The sequence below is a fragment of the Ascaphus truei genome, chromosome 2 (genome assembly GCF_040206685.1).
Source record: "Ascaphus truei isolate aAscTru1 chromosome 2, aAscTru1.hap1, whole genome shotgun sequence".
Classification (NCBI taxonomy): Eukaryota; Metazoa; Chordata; class Amphibia; order Anura; family Ascaphidae; genus Ascaphus; species Ascaphus truei.
The window spans coordinates 61125333-61151946 of NC_134484.1; the positions used below are offsets into that span (position 1 = coordinate 61125333).

General features: G+C 44.8%; 1 protein-coding gene across 49 annotated transcripts in view; it reads right to left on the reverse strand.

Moving 5' to 3' along the window:
• Positions 1-26614, reverse strand: part of RIMS2 (regulating synaptic membrane exocytosis 2) — an 814155-nt gene that overhangs the window by 283634 nt on the left and 503907 nt on the right. For 29 of the 49 annotated variants that reach the window (XM_075582507.1, XM_075582506.1, XM_075582513.1 and 26 more), the window contains 5 exons: positions 8593-8723; positions 7080-7251; positions 6242-6395; positions 3204-3230; positions 1311-1379 (listed from right to left, as the gene is read on the reverse strand). In XM_075582507.1, coding sequence (XP_075438622.1) covers positions 1311-1379; positions 3204-3230; positions 6242-6395; positions 7080-7251; positions 8593-8723 — 553 coding nt within the window. The remainder of the gene's footprint in view (positions 1-1310; positions 1380-3203; positions 3231-6241; positions 6396-7079; positions 7252-8592; positions 8724-26614) is intronic. The other 20 variants (XM_075582517.1, XM_075582512.1, XM_075582528.1 and 17 more) reach the window with 1 other exon arrangement.

Consider the following 26614-nt stretch of genomic DNA (forward strand, 5'->3'; position numbering starts at 1 on the left):
TTAGTGCAAGAAACTATTTGATCACTTTTTTAAGAATAATTAATACACTAAACCAGCGTTTTTCAACAGGGGTTCCTGGGAACATTTGTTTTCCCCCGGGCATCCCTAAAGGGTTCCCTGCAATTGTCAAGTCTTTTGAAAATTGTACCAAATGCAGAAGAATTTACAATGGATCTGCTCTCAGAAGAGAGGGTTGGGGTTTCTCAGAATTTCACTATATAATTATAGGGTTCCTTAAAGCAGCAATACTATATCCCCACACCCACTTTTTTTCCCCCTTTCTTTTTTTTATATGCAAAGCATGTTGCAATATATAATTCTACATTCGTACATAAGCTGACAATCGTTTGGTGCTCCTGTTATACATCTGTAAAAATTCTGATTGTGCGCCTAACTGAATGGTCACCTTTCAGTTCCAATCAGTCCTTCAGTCAGTGAAACTCAGCAGCTACAATGTATCCAGATATCACTAAAGTAACATTGACTATTGTTGCAGTTTGCAGCTCGAACTGCTGGGAATATTTGCAACAAATGATCACAAACAGGAAAGTGTTGCAAAACTCTTGCACTGCTGGGGAGGTGTGTTAAAACCTGCTATAGAAATCAAAGGATGCTCAGTACAGTATATTAAAACTCATTACAAATGGCATTGAATTGAATTTAAAAAAAAAAATAATAAAAAAAATCACTATTATCTAATACTACAGAACTGATTTATTAAAAAATTAAAACATAAGATTTCACATAAGATTTTGCTGCTTTAACCAAAAAAGGTTGAACACCTCTGCTCTAACCCCTGACTATAGTTATGTTTACCTATACAGCACACACCTCATTAAACCCTTCAACTTAATATTCAAATTGTATCTTCTTTTAGATTGACAAAATGTAAAACAAACAACGAGTGTAGTAATGGTCGTGGCTGTTACTTTAAATCTCTATGTTTATTCCCAATAAAATGCAGTTTGTAGTATTCTTTACAGCAATTCCCTTTAACTAGGGGCTAGATCAGAATAAAAATAAAAGGGCCACTAGAGCATTGTAATGTAATTTTTTATACGTTCAAAGACATACAAATTATATACTGTACGTATAACATGTTGCACTTATTTATCTCATCTGTACTACGATGTGCAAAATCTGCACAAAGTTGTGTAGGCAACTACAATGATATTAGCAGGAGCAGACCTTCCCGGATCCACTCTCCAGCCCTTAATGGTCCCAATTTCCCCTGCTCGCTGCCAGGCCACCAGCTGAAGCGCTGTGCTTTAGGAGAATGACACGTGAGAATGACCACTGTAAATTCCTACCTGACACAACACCAACTCCATCATCACAGTCATAGTCAGACACTTCACTGTCACTTATTCTTTTAGATCCTGCAATGAAACGGACGTCAAGCACAGCTCCTCATATATAAATGCCCTCAATATTAAGTAAATACAGCTGTTAATAAACAAAACCAAAGCGACACAGCACTAAGAACTAGAGCTTTAGGAAACAAAGGAAAGGGAATAGCTGCAGAATAAGAAATTAGTAGGATAGCTTTTCACACCGGTTATTGCAAAACTCATTGAGCAGCGACATACTAATTCATATGTGGAGTGCAGGTGATATTTATACAAGTTTAGATTGATTTTATTAGCATGACTTAATGTTATGTGCACTTTACCTATCAGTATGTACTTCCTCTCCTAGGTGTAGCAATTTTAGGTACATTGTTTTTAATAGGTTTACTAATATTAATAAAGCTGCGAAAGATCGGTAGTAACCAACCATATGTTGTTCATTGAAGCCATAACATTGCAGCAGAATCCCCTGTGCCATGTACTAGTCATAGGTATTTAACGGTATCTGTCCCTGTACTTCAATCCCACCTATTTCTACTTCTCTACTTTCGGTGACTATTGCAATTTAACTCTTCCCATAGCAACAAGAAGCATAAAAACCAAAGTAGAAAGGGAACCCATTTCCCAGTGAAATATTGTTTTAAATATGAAGCTACAGTGAGTCTAATATTCATGTTTAGAGCTTTGTGGGTGGCAAAAAAGAATACACTTTGTAAAAAAAAAATGAATAAGAAATATTGCAGCAAATGCAATGCAAATGTGGGCAAAGTTTTTAAGTTTCTCTAGTCCCCCGTATCACAGGCTGGGAACAGAATGCTTTCGCCTTTAAGCTTCTGTGGCTATAAAAATGTGTCCAAACTAACAAACAGCATCTTCTTTGTGTATGCCTTTGTTTGGGAGTGTTGGGTTGCATCGATACTTAATCTAGGGTTAAGGACAGACCTCTAAGAGATAAGTGACATTAAGAAAGGTGAGAAGAGAGCTCTATTTCAGCATCCAAATGAAAGAGCATCCTGCTTTAATAGTAATTGTAGCAGCCAGAAATGTAAGACATTTGTCCATTGCATACTACTGTAGTTATAGCTTTAGCTGGACATCTTAACAACTTCGATGAAGTATTTCCTATCATTGCTGTATTGCTTATGCTACAGAAAAGTAAAGGACTGGTCTAAATGGCTGGCAATAAATACAATACATCTCCACTTAACATTGGGGCCTTGTTCCATATTCCAATGTAAGTAGAATGTAGTAATGGGATCACTAGTGCATCTCTGCACAGGGAAGGATACAGTCTACTGTTGCAGTTGGCAGAAGTACTGGGTTCTCTAAATATTTTACTTGGGTTAATTTACACCAACGCCTGGATCACCCCACTCACTAGAACGTGTTTAAAGCATATTTGACGGCTAATCTTAAACTAGCTGTGATACAGTAGGTGATGTGTGATACCTTAGCATGAATATAAATATTTAGCTTATTTTATTCAATGTATTACCTTTCCAAGAACACATGTCTTTGGTATATTACATGTTCCATTCCAAACATTGCTTATATTATTATCATCAAGTTGAAAAATAAATAATGTACATTTAGTGTATTTTTTAACAATCAAATTGAGATTAGTTAGGGACGTTTCTCATATTTAGATGCCTTGTAAGATTAGATCAAATACGTATAGAGCCAATGCACAGGGTTATGTTTCAAAAGCAAGCAAGGTACACTATAGGGAGGTAAGGTTTTTGACATACAACATATGCGCAATATGTGGTATAGCGAATACATCAATAACGATGTCATACCAAACTGTGCATATGTAGACATGCATTATGGATTGCTCACATGCCGGTGTTTTACCTGAATTATATGAATATGAGCCTTTATCTGGAAAACAAATATTAATATGAACTGATGTCAAGGGGCAAATGTTATGAAATATATACATGTAGCAGGGAAGTCTATACCATGACATAAACTGTCTTGTGTCTCTTATAAGTAGTAACCATTTATTTCAAACACGAAAGGCCAGTGATAAACACAATCCTATGACATTTCAATAACTTACTATTGCATACAATGGCCTTCATGCATAACCAATGATTTATTCTTTTAAGGAGTGCAGTGCACAAAGGTTTTGCATACGTTTCTGAAAACTATTTGGACATAATTATGCTTTTTTTGGAAGACACCGTTATTTTAGACATCCCTGCTTCATAGCTTTCCTGATAAAGGAAATAAAGACAGAACCAACATAAAGATATGGGGTGCGGTGGCATCCGTCTGTGCTAGGCCACTGCCAAGCGTCTCGCAGTGCCACTAGTAAAGGCATGGCTGACATTTGTAGATCGTCAGCATGTCAACGCGGTCAATGGCATGTGCCCCGACTGCAACATGTGTATAACAATATGATCTTTGTACCGTAACATTGTTGCATGCAAACACACAACTAGTATTCCACAGCATACTAATTACAATCAAAGGACCAAATGCTTTGATTGTTTGGACATCATTCTTGAAAGACACCCTTGGAAACAACCTGTTCACTTAAAGGAATAGTATTGGAAAAATAACTTTTTTCATTGTATGAATGAAGTACAGCAGAATTATAATTTTGTTCAGGGCTCTACGACGATAAAGAGACTCTTGCTGCACTGCAGATAAGTGGAAAGCACAGCTCCTTGATGAAACAGGGTCCCAAAACGGACTTCCTGGTTAAAAACAGGTTTATTCACGGACAACAGACAGCATAGCAGCCGAAATGTGCTAGCTACTGTAACGCGCTTCACGCACAAGGCGCTTTATCAAAGAGTCCTTTACGACAATAAATTGTTATTCCTGGCATTGTTTAAATCACCATTTTTTCCAGATGAAGAGTTTTCTCAGCACATTATTTTTAATCAAATTAGCAGACAGATTTATGCACCCGCTGTACTTCAATAAGAGTATATAATGAAATCACCAGCACACAACACATACATACGGATGCAGCGGCCATTATTCGAACATTAACTTGGTACATCGCGCGTTATGCCGCGTGGTGAACCCGAGAAGGTCAGTTGCAGACATAATGGCCCGCCGGAGTAACATGGCAGGGGTCCCTGCTGTGTGAGTCCTACCGGGGTCTGCCTTTCTGTAATAGACGCGCAGTAAGAGAGAGGCTGAATCAGTCACTCTAACTGTGCGCCTCTCACAGGCGAGCGCGGGGGTTTTATTAAAATTCTAACATTACAGTAATGTAGCAGGGGGTCTCCGGAGCTGAACCGCATTGTTTCAGGTCCGGGGACCCCCTACTTCCCGAGATGCCGGCATCCCACTGCTTTGTTTAGATCCCACGGTCACGTGACCCACAGGATTTTAACATGGGGATACCGGCACCCCATAACGGGGCCTGTATCTCGGGAAGTAGGGGGTCCCCGGACCTGAAACCAATGCAGTTCAGCTCCGGAGACCCCCTGCTACATTACCGTAATGTTAGAATTTTTATAAAACCCCCGCGATCGCCTGTGAGAGGCGCGCCGTTAGAGTGACTGATTCAGCCTCTATCTTACTGCGCGTCTATTACAGAAAGGCAGACCCCGGTAGGATTTACGCAGCAGGGACCCCTTCTGTGTTACTCCGACGGGCCATTAGTCTGCCCCGGTACAACTCGCAAGGATCACGGGCATATCTCGAGAATCCATTTCGAGATTGGTTGAAATAACGTCCGCTGCATCTGTATAGTAAGCATTTTTCATTCAAAGAAACTATCAAATTATCATCACAACGTTAAATCCTAACAATTTTAGCACATGGAACATACATGATAAATGAAAAAAAATTATAAGGTCATAATTAGCTGATAACCAAAGTCTCCTGGTACAAACATTGGTGCAAAACTAGTGCCAAAAAAATATAGCATCAGAGATTTTTCATTTCTTCAATTAAATACTGGGGGGTTTTTTTTGCAACTATATTGTGTCCTGGAGACTTTGATTAATGATCTTCATACTGTCGGCCAAGCAAAAAACAAGACATTTTTGGTTAGCAGCAGATATGTGCCTCAAGAAGGGACCCAAGTACTCCAGAAACTTGCAGATGAAAAGAGGCGTTATCTAAAAATAAGAAAAAAAAGCATCTTTGCCATTAAATTGTTGCCCTTCTCTCGACAAAGTTGTGTTTTATCATATGCATTCGGGGTCAGATAAGAATGAATAGCTGTAGCAAATCACCTATCTTGCACGCAACCAACAAACTGAGACGTGATTGTAATGAAAACAAAAACAGGTGGTGTTTCAAAATACACTCAGGGAACGGAAATCTCCACATGTTATTTTTTAAAGATAACAGGAACCAATAAAGCTCTGTTACGTACAGCTCCATAGAACCGCTGCCCGTACATTTTTATAGGACAGGGGCGGCCAACTCCAGTCCTCAAGCGCCACCGACAGGTCACGTTTTAAGGATATCCCTGCTTCAGCACAGGGGGCTCATATCAGTGGCTCAGTCATTCTGTGCTGAAGCTGGGATATCCTTAAAACCTGACTGTTGGTGGCCCTTGAGGACTGGGGTTGGCCACCCTTGTCTTAGGACCTTTTCATATTCAACTTTCTGGCCTAGGCCTCGTTTTATAATGAATGTCATTTCCTCCGAGGGCATGACTGGAATTATCCATTGACAAGAAGGGCTGATTATGCCCCTGTCATATTTTTAAGGAAATAGAAATACAAGTGGAGATATTTTCACCTGTGTCCGAGCATATTCGCCTGTTACCAGCACAGTACCACTTGTTTCTGTGATTTTGAAACGGCATCTTCAAGATTTCTTGCCACGTGCCTTCCACAAATGTACCACAGTGTAGAAAGGACCCATTCACCAAACACACACTGCACACAGTTTTACTGCTCTTTCAGACCTACTTTGTAACCTCCTGGTCGGGCTCTCCCCATGAAGCTGCCTCCGTTGCGTAAATGGAGAAGGGTGGGGCAGTGGCAATGAGGACACATCATGCGTCTGAAGCTTGTACCAATGTGGTTCATCATCTAATAGTGCAGTTTCTAATTCAATTAGAATCTATTGGAGTAAAGAAGAAGAGAAAAACGGTGACACAAGTAAAAAGGCCCAACAAATACAAGTATACAGTACAACGTGCACGAAAACATCATGCTGGGGAGATGTAAAAGTAGGCCAAATAATTGGCAGCATTTCCACAAATGCAGATAAAGTGGGTGCTTCTGCATGGGTGCTAGATTTCCCACATATTCTCCAACCAATAGATCTTTAGACTTATGACCATGCAGCGATACACTGGATACGCTGGTTTTCCATTGGGAGTACATCAAATATGTCCACTTTCTGCACATAGGAAATCCTTATCCTGCTACCTAGCAATGACATTTGTATATTGTGATTGTCAAAGAGAAAGAAACAATAAATAGAGTAGAAAGAACCGAGTGCTGAATAAGATGATCCTAATGTCTTTCTCACAGTCATCCCATTTGCATTGGATGCATTGCGGCTGTAAGTAAAAATAACAGGCGACGATGCAAGAAAAGGAAATGCCATACCCATCCCTCGTCCCACTGTAGCATTTCCCCTACGTACAGTAATATGCAGTAAGCAACAGGCGGTTTCCTCCAGCCCTGTACTATGTGATTTGTATCATCTCTTGTAGAATATCCTAATATTAAAGAGCTGTGTACTGTACACTGGCTGGCGCTACATAAAAGGAAAGACAATATAAGAACTACAAACTACCTCTCCTAAAAAATCACTTTCTTCTTCTCGAACCCGAGCTTGATCCCAAAGTGTAATCTCCAACATTCGCTCTCGAAATTCTCTCCGATGAACCGGAGAATAAATGAATGTTTGGCTCCATTTCGGCTCTAATGTTTTCTTCACCGTCTTTGTTCTTCGTTTGTTCTTATCACTACAAAAAAAACAAAAACAATTATAGGAGACATATCAGCGTTGATTACAATTATTTTTGTTGATTGTATTTAAATGCCTACTATGGTATCTACTAACTCGCTGGCACACTTAATATAAATTAAGCTATAAAGTGTTCATCTAAGAGGAGATGTTCAAGGATTCCTGCCTGACCATGCACTCCAATATACCCCAAATGAGTACCTCTTGATGGCTGATTATTTTGACCGGTTTACTTGGCGTTACAGAGCTGCCTGAGAACCCTATAATGCAGGGGTGTTCAGCTCCCGTCCTGAAACCCCCCAGTTTTAAGGTTATCCCAGCTTCGGCACAGGTGGCTCAGTCAAAGACCTGTTGGGGGGGTCTTGGAGTTGAGCACCCCTGCTCTAATTAAAAGGATGTGTACATTTGTATTTGTTATCTTCAAGCAAGACACTATAATCACCTTCCTAGAGAGATGTGCAACTTAATTAAAAGTTAACTAACCAACTAGTCATTTGGAATGCACCTTTAATTGAAAAGAATGTTAATACAGATATACCTCAGCGTAATTGAGAAAACAAATTTGCCAATAAATCTTACTCATCGAGTGCTAAGGGATATGTTGCACTTTGCTAAGCAAGATATTGCCTGTCCCTCCGGCAATTAATAGGTTGATAGTGGAGAATGGTACCTGAATAGATAATACACTGGGACGTAGAAATGAACAGCAGATAACAACCACTTGTCCGGTTTCCTTTCCTTATTTTCCAAATCCAGACCCAACCTGATCTAGGGGCCTTATTCTGTACTTTCTATCCCCACGGTTTCTATTTGTATATCTAGCACATTCTTTTCTGCTAATGCACCCTAACTCTTCTGCTGGGGCACTGCTAACACAACTAGAATTCAAACATCCTTATCTCAAAAGTGTTAGTTAAATACACATGTTGATGTCAATATATATATATATATATATATATATATATATATATATATATATATATTTATATATATATATATATATATATATTTATATATATATACTATACTATATCTTGTATACTATACTATACTATAGTCTTGTATACTATACTATATATATCTTGTGTACTATACTATATATACAGTATATATATATACTGTACATATTGTATATACTGTGCATACATGTTTTTGTAATAAAACTGCTGAATTTCAGGCTTATCCTACTTGCTGTACAAACCTTCAAAGCATTTGAAAACTGCAATTTAAACAAAAACATAAATCTTGCTATGTATCCCATATATAATATCTGTACATTGCACAATTGAAACATCACTCCACCTGATCAAATTGTATATTTAAACTGCATTGTTCCTACCTTCGATCTGGAAGAAAGTAAATTTTAACATAAGGATTTCTCGGTCTTCCATCTTCTCTTGATGGTAGATCCTTTGCTCCTAATATTGTGACAATCAATTGGTGGCCGACCTTGTCATACCAGAGCTTTATCTGTAAAGTAGAGAGAAATATATTAGCTTTCTTACAGTATTTATTAATATAGCTAAAAAAAATACTACAGATCTTCTGTCCGAGCATACAGTATGTTGCGCTGAAACAAGAAAAAAGGGTCCGTGATTATATTGGGAAATGACTTGCCTACATTTTTTGCTTCTAGTCTAAAGAACATTTATGTTTGCATTACTAACAAATGGCAAACGATACCATATGTATAATTTACGTAATTTAATTACAATGTAAGAGATTTGTACAATGTATTGTACAGCCACTTACAATGTGAGCTGCATGTAGATAATAGTACATCTTGCAAAATGCACGTGCATTTGGAAAGGTGATTAAACCCCTTCAATACTAAAGGGGCATATTAATCATTGAAGGATCTTGCACTTTGGATATATGAGCATTAGTGGCTCAAACTCAAGATGTGGTAATGTCCTTTGCCGCGCAGCGTTGCTGGGCGATGACTTCAAGGTATTGCTTATTTTGATGAAATTACCGGGCTGAATCTGTTGTAGTCGATACATTGAAACAAACATGGGATAAGCCTTCTCTAACTTTATCCGGTGCATCAAATGCCTTTCCCTACTTTGGTCTCAAAGGTGGGAGAGCTAAGTTCGAGACCAGCGCTGAATATATGTGAATTTCGGCAGATACCTTCGCATATCAAGGTCATTGACCAAATTTTTCATGGTAAGTCTCTGTTTAACAAATTTCACTACATACAGTACAGTATGCATACTGCCATATTTTAAAGCAAAATGGCAACATTTCTTAAAGTAGAAATTCATATTTTTTTCCACTTTCATTTTTAAACTTTAAACCCCAGCTAGCTCAGCCAGAGCGGCTACCGGCAACCCCAATCGAGGTAATTATCTCTGGAAGCAGGGGGTCCCCAAAGCTGAAATGTATGAGGTTCAGCTCCGAAGACTCCCTGCTTCAAACCTGTGTTACAAAATGTAAAAGTTTAAAACAGCACAAATTGCTCCTTTAATGCCTGTTGATCAATGTTTCAGTCTTTTCAGGGATATCATTTGGGTCAAGAAAACGATCTGGAGAGTATGCAAATGATGAATATGTATTAATAGACGTTGTTATTCTCTGGCTCAGTGCCTACAATACAAGATACTGAAATAGCTCTATCTAGAATATTACTATAATCTCGGTATTGGATATAAGAAAGGCCTTCATCTATATCAAACGCAATACATTGACTTTCTTGGACAACTCTTCTGCATCTTGGTACAAAGTCATCAAACATTATGCCAGGAGTGGCCAACTCCAGTTCCACCAGCAGGTCAGGTTTTAAGGATATCCCTGCTTCGGCACAGGTGGCTCAGTCAGTGGGATTGAGCCACCTGTTTTGAAGCAGGGGAATCATTAAAACGTGACCTGTTGGTGGAACTTGAGGACTGGTGTTGGCTACGCCTGCACTATGCCGAGATCCTTAGCAAGGTCACCTGTACTGGGTAGGTAGCTTGAATGAAAATCCTTAATACCAAAACACATTAAGATTTCTTGCCAAGAGTAAGCAGGTTACACTTGGCAACTCCAAACTGAAAATTCAATATTCATTGCTGAAATACTGATATTCAAATTGTCCCCTTCAGCCTGATTATGAACCTAATTGAATGACTGATCGTTAGTTAGGTCTGGTATTAGCAAGGGTAATGGCCAGTCTTCGCCCCGGAAAACCCAGCATGATCCAATTCATTTTCCTGGTTATTCTGACAGACCCTGCTTGCTTTAATGGACATTTCTGCATTTCTAGTAACAAGGGTCAATAGATACAAAGGTGCATATTTATAAAGGTCTCCCAGCTGCAAAAGTAGGGCAAAACTGGTGTAAAAAAACTGCAGTAGACTTGTCATCGCAAACAATTCCCAGTAAAAGCAATTTTTTGCTGTCAGAAATGTGGTGACTTTTTTTTCCGGTTCTGTCCTAGTTTTGCAACGGGAAAACTTTGACGCATCCCCCGAAGTGATTTTCTCATATGTACTCAAGGAACCTACATTTGAAGCTTATCAATCTAGACACCGGGGGGGGGCCTATGGATTTAGATAGGATTTGACATTTTTTTTGTGCCACAACATTTTTTTGTGTTAAAAAGCAGCTGAAGCTTTCATAAAATGTGCATTGTCTGTATGAAGGATGTTATGACGCTTAGGCCGAGAGCCCTCAAAAGCGCCAGGTGATATTTCAGTCCCCAATCTGCCATTCAATTCACCGGCAGCTACCAGATCGGGAGCGATATACCACTTCACGCTTTCATGCCTCCCAGTCGTACAGTGAAAATATTACATTTTGTTAACCTCTATACTATAGTTTAACTACAATCTGTGCTGCGTCAAGTAGATTTTTGGTTGATATATAGCAACTTAATTCTGTACCAACAATATAAACATCATTTTTAGAATTTAAGCCAGGTTCAACTTGATGGGCCACTTTGATGCAGGTTCAACAATTTTCTTTGGTGCACACATATAATTGGTTTTATTACATGCCATTAATGTCTGTGCGTCATGCGCGTCCCATTTGTGTGAGCCAGTATACTTGACTAAAAACATTTTTGTTAAGCTTAAGGCGCACATTGAGACGAAAGGTTAATAGATAGGCACACATGAGTATAATATAATTAGTGCTTCCCGTGCGTCGAACTCACAACAAAAATCCATTTGCATTGGATCATTTAATTTGAAGATCCTGCAACTCCCTGAAGAGCAAATTATGTTAAACTGCTTTTTAGTCTACTATATTAGTCCTCGTCTTGCATGGGAGCCAGAAGTTATTTGGCTTCTAAAGCAGCACAGGGTGATAGAACAAACTAACCAGGACTTATACAATCTGTGACTGACATTCAAGAACTTTGGTGCCTGTAACAGGAACTTAGAGAAACAGTAGGAAAAAGCAGGCACCAATAACACAGGAAACAAAAAAATGAATGAAGGATATCCAAGGGAGCGTGTGCCCATTAAAAGGTGTATTTTATGGAATCTACAAAAATAACAGCAGCATTACGGGGTACAGGGCCCCCTACCAACGCGTTTCGACACAATTACTGTTTCTCTTGTCAGCACCCCAGAAAAAACGGAAGCACCCCCCCTGTTGTGGATGAAGATTGAACAATCTTGAGGACAAATTCTACTCAGAGTGAGTTATTTTCATCACCTGCTTATTCTCCATTCCGATATATTATGTTGGGTCACTTTATTGTGAGGTCTCTTACTACAGTGTCTGTGGGGACCCTAGTCCACTAGTCGGATTAAAATGGAGTTGTGATTGTTCTACATGTCATGGGTCACTATCCCTTATCCTTCCACCAGGGAGTACACATTGCAGGATTCTTCAATCAAGTATTTTGAACTGTTATTGTGGTTTCCTTAAGGTACCATATTATAGGCTTTTTTTCTGAGCACCACACATTTGCTTTTCTTTTGTGTAACAGGAACTTATCACTGTTTGAGAGAAACTGCCTCTAAATCCAGCAGCGTGCTGGTTAATTGCACACAGGCAATCAACCGGACTCCACCTGTCACAGGATTGCAGGGTCACGGGACATCACTTCACCGGACGGCCCACAGAGGAGAAGGTGTAGCAACCATTGGAGTACTGAGCAGTACAGACAAGGAAGAGCCCATTGGGGATCCTGTGACCCTTACCAGTACCTGCATACGAGTGACTGACCCAGCTACTGTGCATCCTAATGCTTTGCTTCGGCCAAGTATTCATTTGATTATATCCACATTTGGTTCACTTTTGGACTGACACCTTATAGACTCATCTTTGTGGAATTATTCCATGATTTATAGCAGTTTATAGGAGTTCATGATCTTATCGTTTAGGATACATTGCTTTTTACACATATCTTATGCTATTAAGCTAGTATGCTACTTTTGATATTATGCATGTCCTCTATTTTCACTAATTATGTGTTAGTGCTCTGCTTTAAATAGGGGGCTTAACTGTCCCATCGGATTTTTGTGTCAGACTGGCCAGTCGGTGTGGTGAGAGGCTGATTGTCCTGTTTCCCAAACAACATCGGCGGAACCTCAGACCTCCTGTGAACCAACAAGTACTTAGCACCACTACAAACGAGGTAGCGACATCATCTCCCATAGGGTGGGGGAAAGAGGGCTACATATATGACCATATTTCTCTTTATATTATATGAAATATATAAAACATTTCACTTAGAAAGTTACTGAAGTTACATGAAGCAACAAACATGAAACACATATTGAGAATTGTAGAGCAGTTATTACAGTACGTCCCCTTTTTTTCCCTCTCTAATGTTTCCAAGACAAATGCTGCAGATATTCCAAACTTGTAGGAATGAGGGTTAAATTATAAGGCGATATTCATTTAACTGCCCTAGTGCTGATCGGGCTCTACTGCACAGAAACTCTCACTGACTTGAATATGAGTGCCCATGCAGTAGTGCCCAACAATCGCACTTTATTGAATATCACTTCTAAAGTGCAAGTGAAACCAGTTAGTGTAACAGCAGCAGTTGCCATTTTTACTGGACTTACTAAATCAATTTATATAAAGGTTTTGGGAAGAGTGAAAGTATTGTTTAGTTTGTAATTTATGGTTTACAAGCCAATCTCTGAACTTGTGAAATCCCATCGTGGACAGGATATTAAAAGAATATTAGAAAGATTTGACATGATCTTGAAAACCAGGCCAGAAAGGCTGTATGGCCCAAGCGCTATAGTGTATCCACATGCATGGGGAGTGCTAGTCTGGCATACACTTTCTCCTTATAAAAGTCTACATAAGGCAAAAAGGCCCATATCCACAGAGGCCCGTTACTCACTTAACGACACTCTAACCAAAGTTAACGGCTCAATAAGCATTAACATGTATCTTCAAAGCTCAACACACAGCATTAAGCCCTGTTTCCGTCCGGAAAGGCCATTGCATTAACTGCAGTATAACGCAGCGGTGCGCAAACTGGGGGCGCGCCCACCACGGGTGGCATGATACTTTTCTGGGTGGGCGCGTTGTTTACAGGGGGCCCGCGCTGAGAGTGCGAGGCCTCTGTAAACTTACTTACCCGGCTCCAGTCACGCGTCTCTATGACAACGTGGCGTCAAATGACGCCCGTTCCCATGGAGACGTGACGTCAAATGACGCCGCGGGTAACGTGACGTCACATTACCCCGCAGCGTAATTTGACACAACATTAGAGGTGAGGGGGGGCGTGACGGAGAAGCAGAGCAGGTGGGGGGGAGGGTGCAGCGCAGGGAGTTTGCGCACCGTTGGTATAACGGACATTCTAATGATATGCAAAAGTAGCGGTCACCCCAACATCGCATATTCACAATAGACCGTTAAGACGTCCGTTCCATTCAAACCCTGAAATATGAGTTTTGGAGGAGGGGGAAAATGTTTGAACGGGAGTAAAACTACCTTTAGGTGAGACATGCTTAACGCCATGTTATTTGAAGCTAACACAAAGTAGTGCTACAGTAACTTAACATGGTCTTAAGTCTATGCAAAATGAGATAATGTATGTGTATATAATTAGCTTGGTGGATATGCGTTAACCGTGCGTTACTGAGTTTGTTAGCGGTCCACAAAGAGCGCTCGATTAACTGGTCTCTATGGTTCTGGGTCAAGAGGAATATGTAAAACATATCGCAAACTGGAGTATCGCCCAAAAGCAGGTGAAAATCATGTCATTTTGACTCTGCGCCATGTTACATCAATGTATTGATGTGTTTTTCCCTCATTTTATTCCTCTTGTGCCAGGGAGCGGCATTGGGGAGAGTTTAGAGGAGTTTGGGCAGGAGTCTGTGCAAAATCGTATATATCCGATGTATCAAAATGTGGGCAGGCAATTAGTGCAAAGATTGATAAGCTTCAGATGTCTGCTACTGGCTTAAATTGGTGCAATTGAAAAGTTTTGCTGAATGTTTTAGAGCAGATTGCACCATATACATATCTCCATGAGTTACAGTACACTTACTGTATAATGAAAAATCATTGGCGAATGTCAATGTCCTCTTCATTTGTTATAGGTTAAAACCTGAAGATTTCATTGTGTTCAAATTTAGATTTACACCAAAGTAGCACATACAGTACACATGAATATATAATGTATGCAGAGATACTCAATGTTATGTTCCATGAATTAACACGATATCCCCAAAGCTACGTATATGCAAATACAACGTCAGACGGCGTCTGGTTAGAATATGCTGAACATCACATCATCGTTGCGTTATCTTTCAATGATGTGACGTTAAATATATCTTAGCTTTACTCCAGGCGCTTTTGAGGTTTGAGTGGAGGAGACGAGAGGGAAATAACCTTGAAATATAAAGCGGCACCCCCTAGCCATAGGCGGGGGGGCTTCATGACCGGGGGGGGTCCGGCCTTCCCCTCGCTGGCCCGCCCCCACACCTCCCTCCCCAGCACAGGGGAGGAGTTCATGGAAGGCCTACTTAAGGCCAGGCTGGCGGGCAGCACATCCTCTTTGGCTGCCCGCCAGACGATTTGGACATCTCCCTTCACCGCACGTGAGTACAGTACGGCTTCTGCCTCTAGGGTTGGGGGCTACCTGCTCCTGAATCGGAGCGTCGTGGGGTTAGCCTCCATCTTACCCCCTGATCCCCGCGGCGGATGGCCGGCGGGGAGGGGCGGTCTCGGGGCAGAAGGGTACTGGTTGGTGCGGGGAGGGAGGGTCCGGTTGGCGCATGCGGCCCGCGCGAACGTGAGGAGCTCCGCCGCGTGTGGTCCATGCGGGCGGCAAAAGAGGGGGCCAGGCGGCCGCTCGCGGCCCGCTCGGGAGGGCAGAGGCGCGGCCTCCTGCTTTTCTCTTGTTGGTGTTGCGCGGCTGGCGGGCAGGTTTCCCCGCTTTGCGGGCGGCGGCCGCGCGGTAGGCGGTGTGCAGACCCCTTCCCCCAACCCTCACTGGCGGCGCGGGGGTCTGGCGGCCTCCTGCGGTCCCACGTGGTGTGGTCACTCGGGGGCTGAGGCACGGCCCGGAGGGCGCGGGCACGGCCTCAGTCAGTTCCCCTCCCGGTCCCCGCGGCGTTTCCCGTCGGCTGCTCGCGGCCCGTTCGGGGGCAGGGGCGCAGTCTCACGTGGTGCGGGCCTTAAGTCTCCCGGTGGGCAATGTAGCGCGGGCAGAAGACCCTCCTACCCCTCCCCTTTTCGTTTAGTGGTCTCGGGGCAAGGGGGTTTGCGGTGGACCGGTCAGCCTGGCGGCTGCTCCCGCGCCCCCCCCCCCCTCCCACACCTGTGGGGTCGTTAAAATGTATGTGTGAGGAGGGGGCCGGCCGGGATAAATGTATAATAAATAAATAAATAACGTGGTATGGATATGTGTGTGGTATGGGTATATATGTATATATGTGTGGTATGGGTATATATGTATATGTGCGTGGTATGGGTATATATGTATATATGTGTGGTATGGGTATATATGTATATGTGCGTGGGTATATATATGTGGATGTACGTACAGGTATTTATGGGTGTTATGTGCAGGTATGTGGGTGTGTATGTACATGTGTATATGGGTATGCATGTATACGTAGGTGGAGATATACGCATGTATAGGCTAGTGCAGCAGCTCTTAGTGGTTGCGGCCCTAGGCCGGGGGTAAGCGCGTAGGGGTGGGCGGCCAAGGTTGGCGCTTCACGGTCTGCCCCCGCAGTTAAAGTTTCGGCGCGGGGACACACGCTGATGCGCTCGGGACGATTATGTGCAGTTATGTGTGTGCAGGTATATATATATATATGTGTATAAGGGCACGTTATATGTGTACATGGGTGCATGTAAATCGGTGCATACGTATGGGTAGGTAGGCATGTATACTATAAGCTATAAATTTAAAAAAAAAAAAAAGGGCACACGTGGATGCCCGCGGGTGTATGGGCACACGTTGATGCCCGCGGGTGTATGGGCACACGTGGATGCGCGCGTGTGTATGGGCACACGTATATGCGCGCGTGTGTATGGGCACACATAGATGTCAATAGAGCTTTATCTAGTGTCATTATAAACTATATAAATATACTGTAGTAATTATTAGAGGATAAATACTTGTTAATGGGAATCACAATGTTTAGCATTTATGCTTGGTTACTTTTATCGGAATTCCCCAATTAATTCAGGCGGAAGGGCGCGAGTGCGGATGGGTGCACGTGGATGCGCGCGGGTGTATGGGCGCACGTAGATGCGCGAGTGGGTATTGGCGCACGTAAAGGCGCATGTGTATGGGCGCACATGGAGGCGCGTGGGTATTGGCGCACGTGGATGCGTGCGAGGTTATAGGGGCGCATGTGTATATGGGCTCACGGAAATGCGCTCGTGTATATGGGCACACGGAAATGCGCGCGTGTGTATATGGGCATACGGAAATGCGCGCGTGTGTATATGGGCACACGGAAATGCGCGCGTGTGTATACGGGCGCACGCAGGGCGCGCGCGTATGTATATGGGCACATGCAGGGCGCGCTTGTGTATATGGGCTCACGGAAATGCGCTCGTGTATATGGGCACACGGAAATGCGCGCGTATGTATACGGGCATACGGAAATGCGTGTGTGTATATGGGCAGACGGAAATGCGCGCGTGTATACGGGCGCACGCAGGGCGCGCGCGTATGTATATGGGCACATGCAGGGCGCGCGTGTGTATATGGGCACGCGCAGAGGCACGCGCGTATGTATATGGGCACATGCAGGGCGCGCGTGTGTATATGGGCACACGCAGAGGGAATGTTAATGGGAATCACAATGTTTAGCATTTATGCTTGGTTACTTTTATCGGAATTCCCCAATTAATTCAGGCGGAAGGGCGCGAGTGCGGATGGGTGCACGTGGATGCGCGCGGGTGTATGGGCGCACGTAGATGCGCGAGTGGGTATTGGCGCACGTAAAGGCGCATGTGTATGGGCGCACATGGAGGCGCGTGGGTATTGGCGCACGTGGATGCGTGCGAGGTTATAGGGGCGCATGTGTATATGGGCTCACGGAAATGCGCTCGTGTATATGGGCACACGGAAATGTGCGCGTGTGTATATGGGCATACGGAAATGCGCGCGTGTGTATATGGGCACACGGAAATGCGCGCGTGTGTATACGGGCGCACGCAGGGCGCGCGCGTATGTATATGGGCACATGCAGGGCGCGCTTGTGTATATGGGCACACGCAGAGGCACGCGCGTGTGTATATGGGTGACTGTGTGGGTAAAGGCGCGTGTGTATGGGCGCACATGGAGGCGCGTGGGTATTGGCGCACGTGGATGCGTGCGAGTAGATGCGCGCGTGTATAGGGGCACGCGTAGATGCGCGCGCGTGCATGGGCACACGTGGATGTGCGCGTGTGTATGGGCACACGTGGATGCTCGCGTGTGTATGGGCACACGTATATGCGCGCGTGTGTATGGGCACACGTATATGCGCGCGTGTGTATGGGCACACATAGATGTCAATAGAGCTTTATCTAGTGTCATTATAAACTATATAAATATACTGTAGTAATTATTAGAGGATAAATACTTGTTAATAGGAATCACAATGTTTAGCATTTATGCTTGGTTACTTTTATCGGAATTCCCCAATTAATTCAGACGGAAGAGCGCGAGTGCGGATGGGTGCACGTGGATGCGCGCGGGTGTATGGGCGCACGTAGATGCGCGAGTGGGTATTGGCGCACGTAGATGCGCGAGTGGGTATTGGCGCACGTAAAGGCGCGTGTGTATGGGCGCACAAGGAGGCGCGTGGGTATTGGCGCACGTGGATGCGTGCGAGGTTATAGGGGCGCATGTGTATATGGGCTCACGGAAATGCGCTCGTGTATATGGGCACACGGAAATGCGCGCGTGTGTATACGGGCATACGGAAATGCGCGCGTGTGTGTATATGGGCACACGGAAATGCGCGCGTGTATACGGGCGCACGCAGGGCGCGCGCGTATGTATATGGGCACATGCAGGGCGCGCGTGTGTATATGGGCACACGCAGGGCGCGCGTGTGTATATGGGCACATGCAGAGGCACGCGCGTATGTATATGGGCACATGCAGGGCGCGCGTGTGTATATGGGCACACACAGAGGCACGCGCGTGTGTATATGGGCACACGCAGAGGCACGCGCGTGTGTATATGGGTGACTGTGTGGGTATTGGCGCACGTAAAGGCGCGTGTGTATGGGCGCACATGGAGGCGCGTGGGTATTGGCGCACGTGGATGCGTGCGAGTAGATGTGCGCGTGTATAGGGGCACGCGTAGATGCGCGCGTGTATAGGGGCACACGGAGACGCGCATGTGTATATGGGCTCACGGAAATGCGCTCGTGTATATGGGCACACGGAAATGCGCTCGTGTATATGGGCACACGGAAATGCGCGCGTGTGTATATGGGCACACGGAAATGCGCGTGTGTATATGGGCACACGGAAATGCGCGCGTGTGTATATGGGCACACGGAAATGCGCGCGTGTGTATACGGGCACACGCAGGGCGCGCGCGTGTGTATATGGATGACTGTGTGGGGACTGCGTAGCGGCGATAGGCTTAGAACAGCTAGGCGAGCGCACACGCAGCGCTTGAATAGCTCAGGGCCCAGCTAAGCACCGGAAGTTAAGCGAGAATTCCCCCCCCCCCCCCACACAGCAGCATGGCATCGATGGCAGAGCAGTTCTGCCTTCAAGTCGAGGCGGAAAACCATGACGAGGCATGGTTGGATCGGCGGCTGCAGGCGTTGTTCTCTGCGAAACCAGCACGTGGCACTAAGGCTGCTCCCCGCGGGAAGGGGAAGCAGAGGCCCTCGGTCACGGTACCACGAGGCAGGGCGTCACAGCGGCCAGGTCGGGCCTCAGCAATGGTGGGGAAGACTTCGACTGCTGGGACGCAGGGTGTGGGCGCGCGTGGGTATTGGCGCACGTGGATGCAGGCGAGTGTATGGGCGCGCGTGTATAGCTGCTCCCCGCGGGAAGGGGAAGCAGAGGGCGCTGCAGCACAACGCGTCAGGCGACAGTCCCCAGGCAGCATGGCGCTTTAGACAGGCGGCAGGCAGAGAGTCCGCGCTCCACAGGAAAGGAGCGCGGAGGGTGCTGCAGTGCAAGGCGGCAGGCGAAGTTCAGCATCCGCACGAAGGGCGGCAGCCCTCGGTCACGGTACCACGAGGCAGGGCGTCACAGCGGCCAGGTCGGGCCTCAGCAATGGTGGGGAAGACTTCGACTGCTGGGACGCAGGGTGTGGGCGCGCGTGGGTATTGGCGCACGTGGATGCAGGCGAGTGTATGGGCGCGCGTGTATAGCTGCTCCCCGCGGGAAGGGGAAGCAGAGGGCGCTGCAGCACAACGCGTCAGGCGACAGTCTCCAGGCAGCATTGCGCGCTAGACAGGCGGCAGGCAGAGAGGCCGCGCTCCACAGGAAAGGAGCGCGGAGGGTGCTGCAGTGCAAGGCGGCAGGCGAAGTTCAGCAACCGCACGCAGGGCGGCAGCCATCGGTCACGGTACCGCGAGGCAGGGCGTCACAGCGGCCAGGTCGGGCCTCAGCGATGGTGGGGAGGACTTCGACCGCTGGGACGCAGGACACGGCGGATCGGCGCGCAGGTCGGCCCGCGAAGAAGGGGCGGCGACTTCCAGCCACCGTGACGCAGAACAGGGCGTCACGGCACGCCACACGGCCCCCCGTTGCTGACGCGGGCGGTGTCACTGTCAGGATTTCGCCTGCAGAGTCGGCAGGGCCAAGGAGACCAAGACGGCCAACCGCAACCGCGGTTGGTGCCAATGTGTTTCGGAGAGCAGAGAACCCAGCATGGTTCGACTACGTGGAGACGGCATCGGGTGAAGGGCGAACCAAGTCGCGGCCCAGGTCTCTTCCTCACGAGAGGCCACAATGGCCACGGCCGGATGTCACTGGCACCGCGAATCCCACTCCAGTTCCATCAGCCGGACCCCGGTGTCTTTCAATTCTTCAGCCACGGCCGGGGTCAGGGGCACGGAAGCGGACCCACCCGGCAGCATCACGCACTGCACAGATGGTGGAACAGCCCCGGCGGGCGGTTGATGGGGACACGCCGTGGAAGGTACGGCATATGGCGTATCGGGTAATGGTAAGGAGTTGCGTGTGGGGCGGCATCGAGGAGATAGGGCAAGGCGTCAAGGCTTGCAGTGTGTGACACAGAGCGAGCAAGGGAGGAGGCGTGGCCCAGTCCACTGCCAGGGTCTATTCCCCAGGGGTCGCTGAGGGCGGGTAAGAAGCCTGCAGCAGTAAAAAAGGCGAAATCCCAGATAGCGCTGGGCAAAGGCGGCCTGCGGCTCCGGAGGTGGGTATGTCCGGGACCGGGTGAGGGATAGTGCAGCGAAAAAAAAAGCGATTCTCAGGGCATCTTTAAAAACCATGGCAAGTTGAGTAATTACTTCTCCAGGCGCGATTGGCAGCCCCAGGTAAATGGTAAGGACAGGCTGGGCTGGTAGAGGAGCATGGGTCCCGCTGCTAGGCGTACCAGGCGGGATAGACTTATTTCAGTTTCCGGGAAGGCTTCGAGAGGGTCTGGAGGGTTGGCGGTACGGGCCTAGTTTAAGGGGGGTTAAATAGGCCCGTCGGTGGCGGCTCTTGGGGGGTAGGTGCTTGTTCTTGCCAGACTGGGAGCTGGGCCGTTTGAGCCCGGGGGGAGTACGAGTGGGCAAGGTCAGTTATCCATGACCTCGAGAGCCCGCTCGCGTAGGGGACACGAGGTCAGCGGTTCGAGGGCCGGCTGACCGTCCCCTCCCCCTCCTGACAAAGGAGCACACTCTGGCAGGGAGTGCATTTACCCCATTAGGTTTTCTGTATAAATAAATAGCCGCGGCCATTTTACCTCCAGCTCCCGTTTCCTGTCTTTATTTGTACGTTGCATGTGGGTACAAGGCGGGGGGAGAGGGGGAACCGCCTGGAACCTCCCTGGTCAAGCGGCACCCCCTAGCCATAGGCGGGGGGGCTTCATGACCGGGGGGGGTCCGGCCTTCCCCTCGCTGGCCCGCCCCCACACCTCCCTCCCCAGCACAGGGGAGGAGTTCATGGAAGGCCTACTTAAGGCCAGGCTGGCGGGCAGCACATCCTCTTTGGCTGCCCGCCAGACGATTTCCCACCCACCCATCCCCTTAGTTAGTGATTGCAATCATGTAATGAACGGCAGCAGAATGTTGAGCAGGGCAGGGTATTCCCAGGAATGTGGACATATGCATTGTATGCCGTGTTAATGGTTCTTTGTTCCGTTGCAGCACGAACAGCTGATAATGTGCTGAGTGAAAGGACGAGGTTCCGAGCAGGAGGGGTCATTGTCCAGTTTTGCCTTTGTCGGCGCGGCTCTTGGGGGGTAGGTGCTTGTTCTTGCCAGACTGGGAGCTGGGCCGTTTGAGCCCGGGGGGAGTACGAGTGGGCAAGGTCAGTTATCCATGACCTCGAGAGCCCGCTCGCGTAGGGGACACGAGGTCAGCGGTTCGAGGGCCGGCTGACCGTCCCCTCCCCCTCCTGACAAAGGAGCACACTCTGGCAGGGAGTGCATTTACCCCATTAGGTTTTCTGTATAAATAAATAGCCGCGGCCATTTTACCTCCAGCTCCCGTTTCCTGTCTTTATTTGTACGTTGCATGTGGGTACAAGGCGGGGGGAGAGGGGAACCGCCTGGAACCTCCCTGGTCATGCTATGTTAGTTACATTGTGCCCAGCAGTGGTGTTACACCTATCCAGACCCTGTAAACGTCTGAATGGGAGGGATGCCAAATTTAGCTATGACGCGGTACGTTAATTCCCTGCGATAAACTTAACGGACTTTAGTAAATAGGCGATGCTATGAAAATGCAGCATTTGCATGTTATTATCACTAACAGCTGTGATAGTTAACGCTGTGCTCCTTACAGGAGAAATCATCACTTAACATTATGTTACTGCCCTTGGAAGATACACGATTTAGACTTTGTAATGTTACGTTAGGTTAACGCCATGTTAAGGCACTTAACAGAGCTTTGTGGATCTGGGCCTCAGTGTTAGCAAACCCCACAGAAAAATATCTATATTTTTCTTGTTTTAACCAGTGACATATATTTTTTGTCATTTAAATAAAATAATTAGGATTCGACTATTTTCTACTGCCTGCTCATTTTTCTTTCTAATTAGGAGAGAGAACAAACAAAAAGTGAAATAAGCAAAAGATCCAAATCTCTGGCAAAGATGTGTACTGGAGCTACAAATGAAGTCTTATATTATATATGTACAATTAGATGAGCCTGAGCAGCGAGATGCAAGATATTGTGTTAATTAAAGTCTGCTGAGACCTGGAATTCTTTTTAAAAGGAAGAATACATTTTAGCACTTTTTTTTAAACTGTAATTCATTTTTTTCGGTGGCATTATCAGTCCGAAAGAAAACCGCATTCCTGGCAAGTACATATGTCACTTAGAGAGACAACAGAAGGATAGGGAGTGATCACAGGACCATACTAATTGAATAAAGTGATTATGTACATAAATAAGGTAATCAAATGATGGGTGCAAACTGTGAACTGAAAAGTGAATCAGAAAAGGTGAAGGGGAAACACAAATTGGATGTGCCCCCTAAAAGAATTCACTTAAATGCACACCACCAGGTATAAAAGTTAACTTTTAATAAATGTACTTAAAACATATATTACCAAAGTAATGTGTAATGTGAATTAAAATTATATTAAATCAACGCTATCAGGCATCCGTGTCGTCAATTATAAAGTCATACTATCCCAGTTGACCACTTAATGTTGGTGGGATATAGAGGACAGAGGATGCTAAGAGTCAGGGAATTAACCCCTCTGGAGCAACGGTGAGACCAAGTAGTAGGAGTATATAAATGTTCACAATTGGGTGGCCAACGGATTAAACCCCCTGCTCCAGAGGGGTTAATACCCTGACTCTTAGCATCCTCTGTCCTCTATATCCCACCAACATTAAGTGGTCAACTGGGATAGTGTGACTTTATAATTGACGACACGGATGCCTGATAGCGTTGATTTAATATAATTTTAATTCACATTACACATTACTTTGGTAATATATGTTTTAAGTAAATGTATTAAAAGTTAACTTTTATACCTGGTGGTGTGCATTTAAGTGAATTCTTTTAGGGGGCACATCCAATTTGTGTTTCCCCTTCACCTTTTCTGAAGTACATATGTCACAAGACTTGCTGTCCTCGTCACTGCGGACAAACAAGGAAGACAGTGTCTGTCAGTGTCCGGGACAGTTTCTGTCGCCCTGGAGCTGCGGACAGTGTCTGTCAGTGTCCGGGACAGTGTCTGTCGCCCTGGAGCTACGGACAGTGTCTGTCAGTGTCCGGGACAGTGTCTGTCGCCCTGGAGTTGCGGAGGTCCATGCTCCTGAATGACCTCCCACAGCATTAATCCTTCGCTGCCGCCACCGCCACGGTCCCGTCACCACAAGGAGACTGTTGGGCTTGCTACATCTGTAGGCTCATGGCACTTTTAATTTGACTAACTTTTATGTTCCGCTGATACACACAGGCAGATAAATTGAATAAAAACACATCCATATTTTGGCCATTGACCCAGAAGACATTCGTTTGGGATTGGTGACACTGGAAGGCTGAAGTTCACTGAGGTTCAATAATAATCCTTCTTTCTTCATTTTGTTTCTCATGGGATATCACAAACCTGTCCGTTTCCCCCTTTTTTTTTCTCTTTCTATCATCTCATAATTTAGATCTAAAAGTACTTTCACAAAATACACCAATTGAACCATATTGAGAAAATGAAGAACTCGTAGGGGTTATTCATTAAACTATGATAGTGCTGACCAGGGCACTATCGCACAAACTCACAAATCAGTTTAATTAATAATCTCTATAGAGTCAACTGTGACTGAGATAAACTGCATTTATTTTTAAGAGCAACTTCTGCATTTGTAGCAAACAATGCTTAAGCTATCACAGTAAGGGGACAACTATACAGGCTATTTCATTAAAAATAAGAATACATGCATCTTTAACAATGTAGGTTATTATATTATCACAAGTGTCATTATCGCTTTTAGCTTTGTTTGTTTTGTCATTAATATGTCCATCTTCCTCTTATTAAATATACATTCCGTTTAACTCAGTACAGTACATGTATTTTAAAGCTTCAGTTGCTCTGTCCTGAAGAAGAGTTGAGCGGTGTAGGTTCTGACCTACGGGCGTCCTTAAATAAAATAATAGTGCACAGAACATTTGAAACCTCACAGGCGTGTTCTTCATGTACACTGTTACCTCACATGAATAAGAGTCCTGTAAGGTATGGAAACTCTATACATGGTTATTATTTCACCCATGAGTAACTCACATGTTGGTCCATTAAAGATAATGCAACGTATAAAAAATTCATTTAAAGTAATATTTTCCAATATACACTGCAGTTATTAATTATGGGCATGGGTTTTATGTCAACAATTTTCCTTCCCATGCCTTACCTTCTAAGGAACAACATCTTGGATAAATCTGGGGTTTCTTTGTGCACTAGTACTGAACCGAAGATACTTTATATAGGAGGTAAAAATATCCTCTCTATATGTTTTCAACATCAAGGGGTTTCTGTAATGTATCAAGTTCCAACAAAGTGTACATTGGCACACAGTGATTGTTTCAAATGTATACTTGTTTATGACGCTCTGTTTTATCATTTGACTTCATCTGTTAGATTGAATTGTGCAACCTCAAAGCCGACATTTTTGTGGGGGAGGAAAATGACCATGTGAAGAACCCGATGCAATAAAACTTAACTAAATGAACTCCTTAAACTGACATTTCCCAAGTTGCTCACTGATGCAATAAGGGAAAAACATGCCAAATACTTTGATTATTCATAAAGGATGCACGGGGGGGGGGGGGGTGGAATTCCCCATTTAACAGTTAATTTAATGGCCAAACATTTTTGGAGCTTGGTGTACAGACCCCGATAACTGGTTTGCAGCAATACTTCCATTTCATCTACACAACATAAAATATAATCGTCACATAATATCTGTGTCGAAAGACATACCAATGAAGATGTAGCAGCATGCACTGCAAAGGAGTATGGACTATAAAGAGGTAACAGTAGGATTGTTAGTGAAGACAGGAAAACAACTTGTACCTTAAGAAATGAAACCTTTTAGATAACTTCAACATCCTAAGAATTTTTTCAGGATATCATTTCTTGTGTTAAAAGTAACATAATACATCATTCTAAGACAACAAACAAAGTAAGAGGTTGTAGTTTTTTTTCTGTGTAAGGTACAAATTATTTTGCCCATCTTTAAGTGAAGGAGATGCTAAATATTGGAAAATGCAAAAATAAGCATGATTGTTAAGTAAAGATAATAAAAGCTTTAAAGAGACTGTGGCTAAATATGTTTAACACGTGAAAAGAATTTAGATACACAAACGCATTGGTTTGCAGTGTGGCATATGAAATGCCAGTACAGTAATCTTTTACCAATATTTACTTATTAGTCCCCAAAAATATGGGTAATTATAGGTTGTTACGATACAGTTCACTGGGCCATCATGAAAATACATGGGATTGTGTGTCCATGTTTCTTTTTGTGCAAAGTGGTGCATCGGTGAAGCAAAATAATATAAACGGAAAGTATTTCCTTTCTTTAATAAACCAGTGGCTGACATTTATACTTCAATACATTACACCATATTTTATTTTTTCATTCTAGACCACATAGGACCTCAGATATGAGGACGTGACAGTCAGATTTGTAGGGATGGATGTGGCGAGGAACATCACGTTTATGGAAAATAAAAAAAACTTGTGTAGCCATGGAAATTATATTTGAAGAAGGGACGTGTGATCATGAAAGTTATATACCTGACAAATGGAATCGGTAGTCACAAGGAGTCTAATCAAGTCCACTGTGGCTATG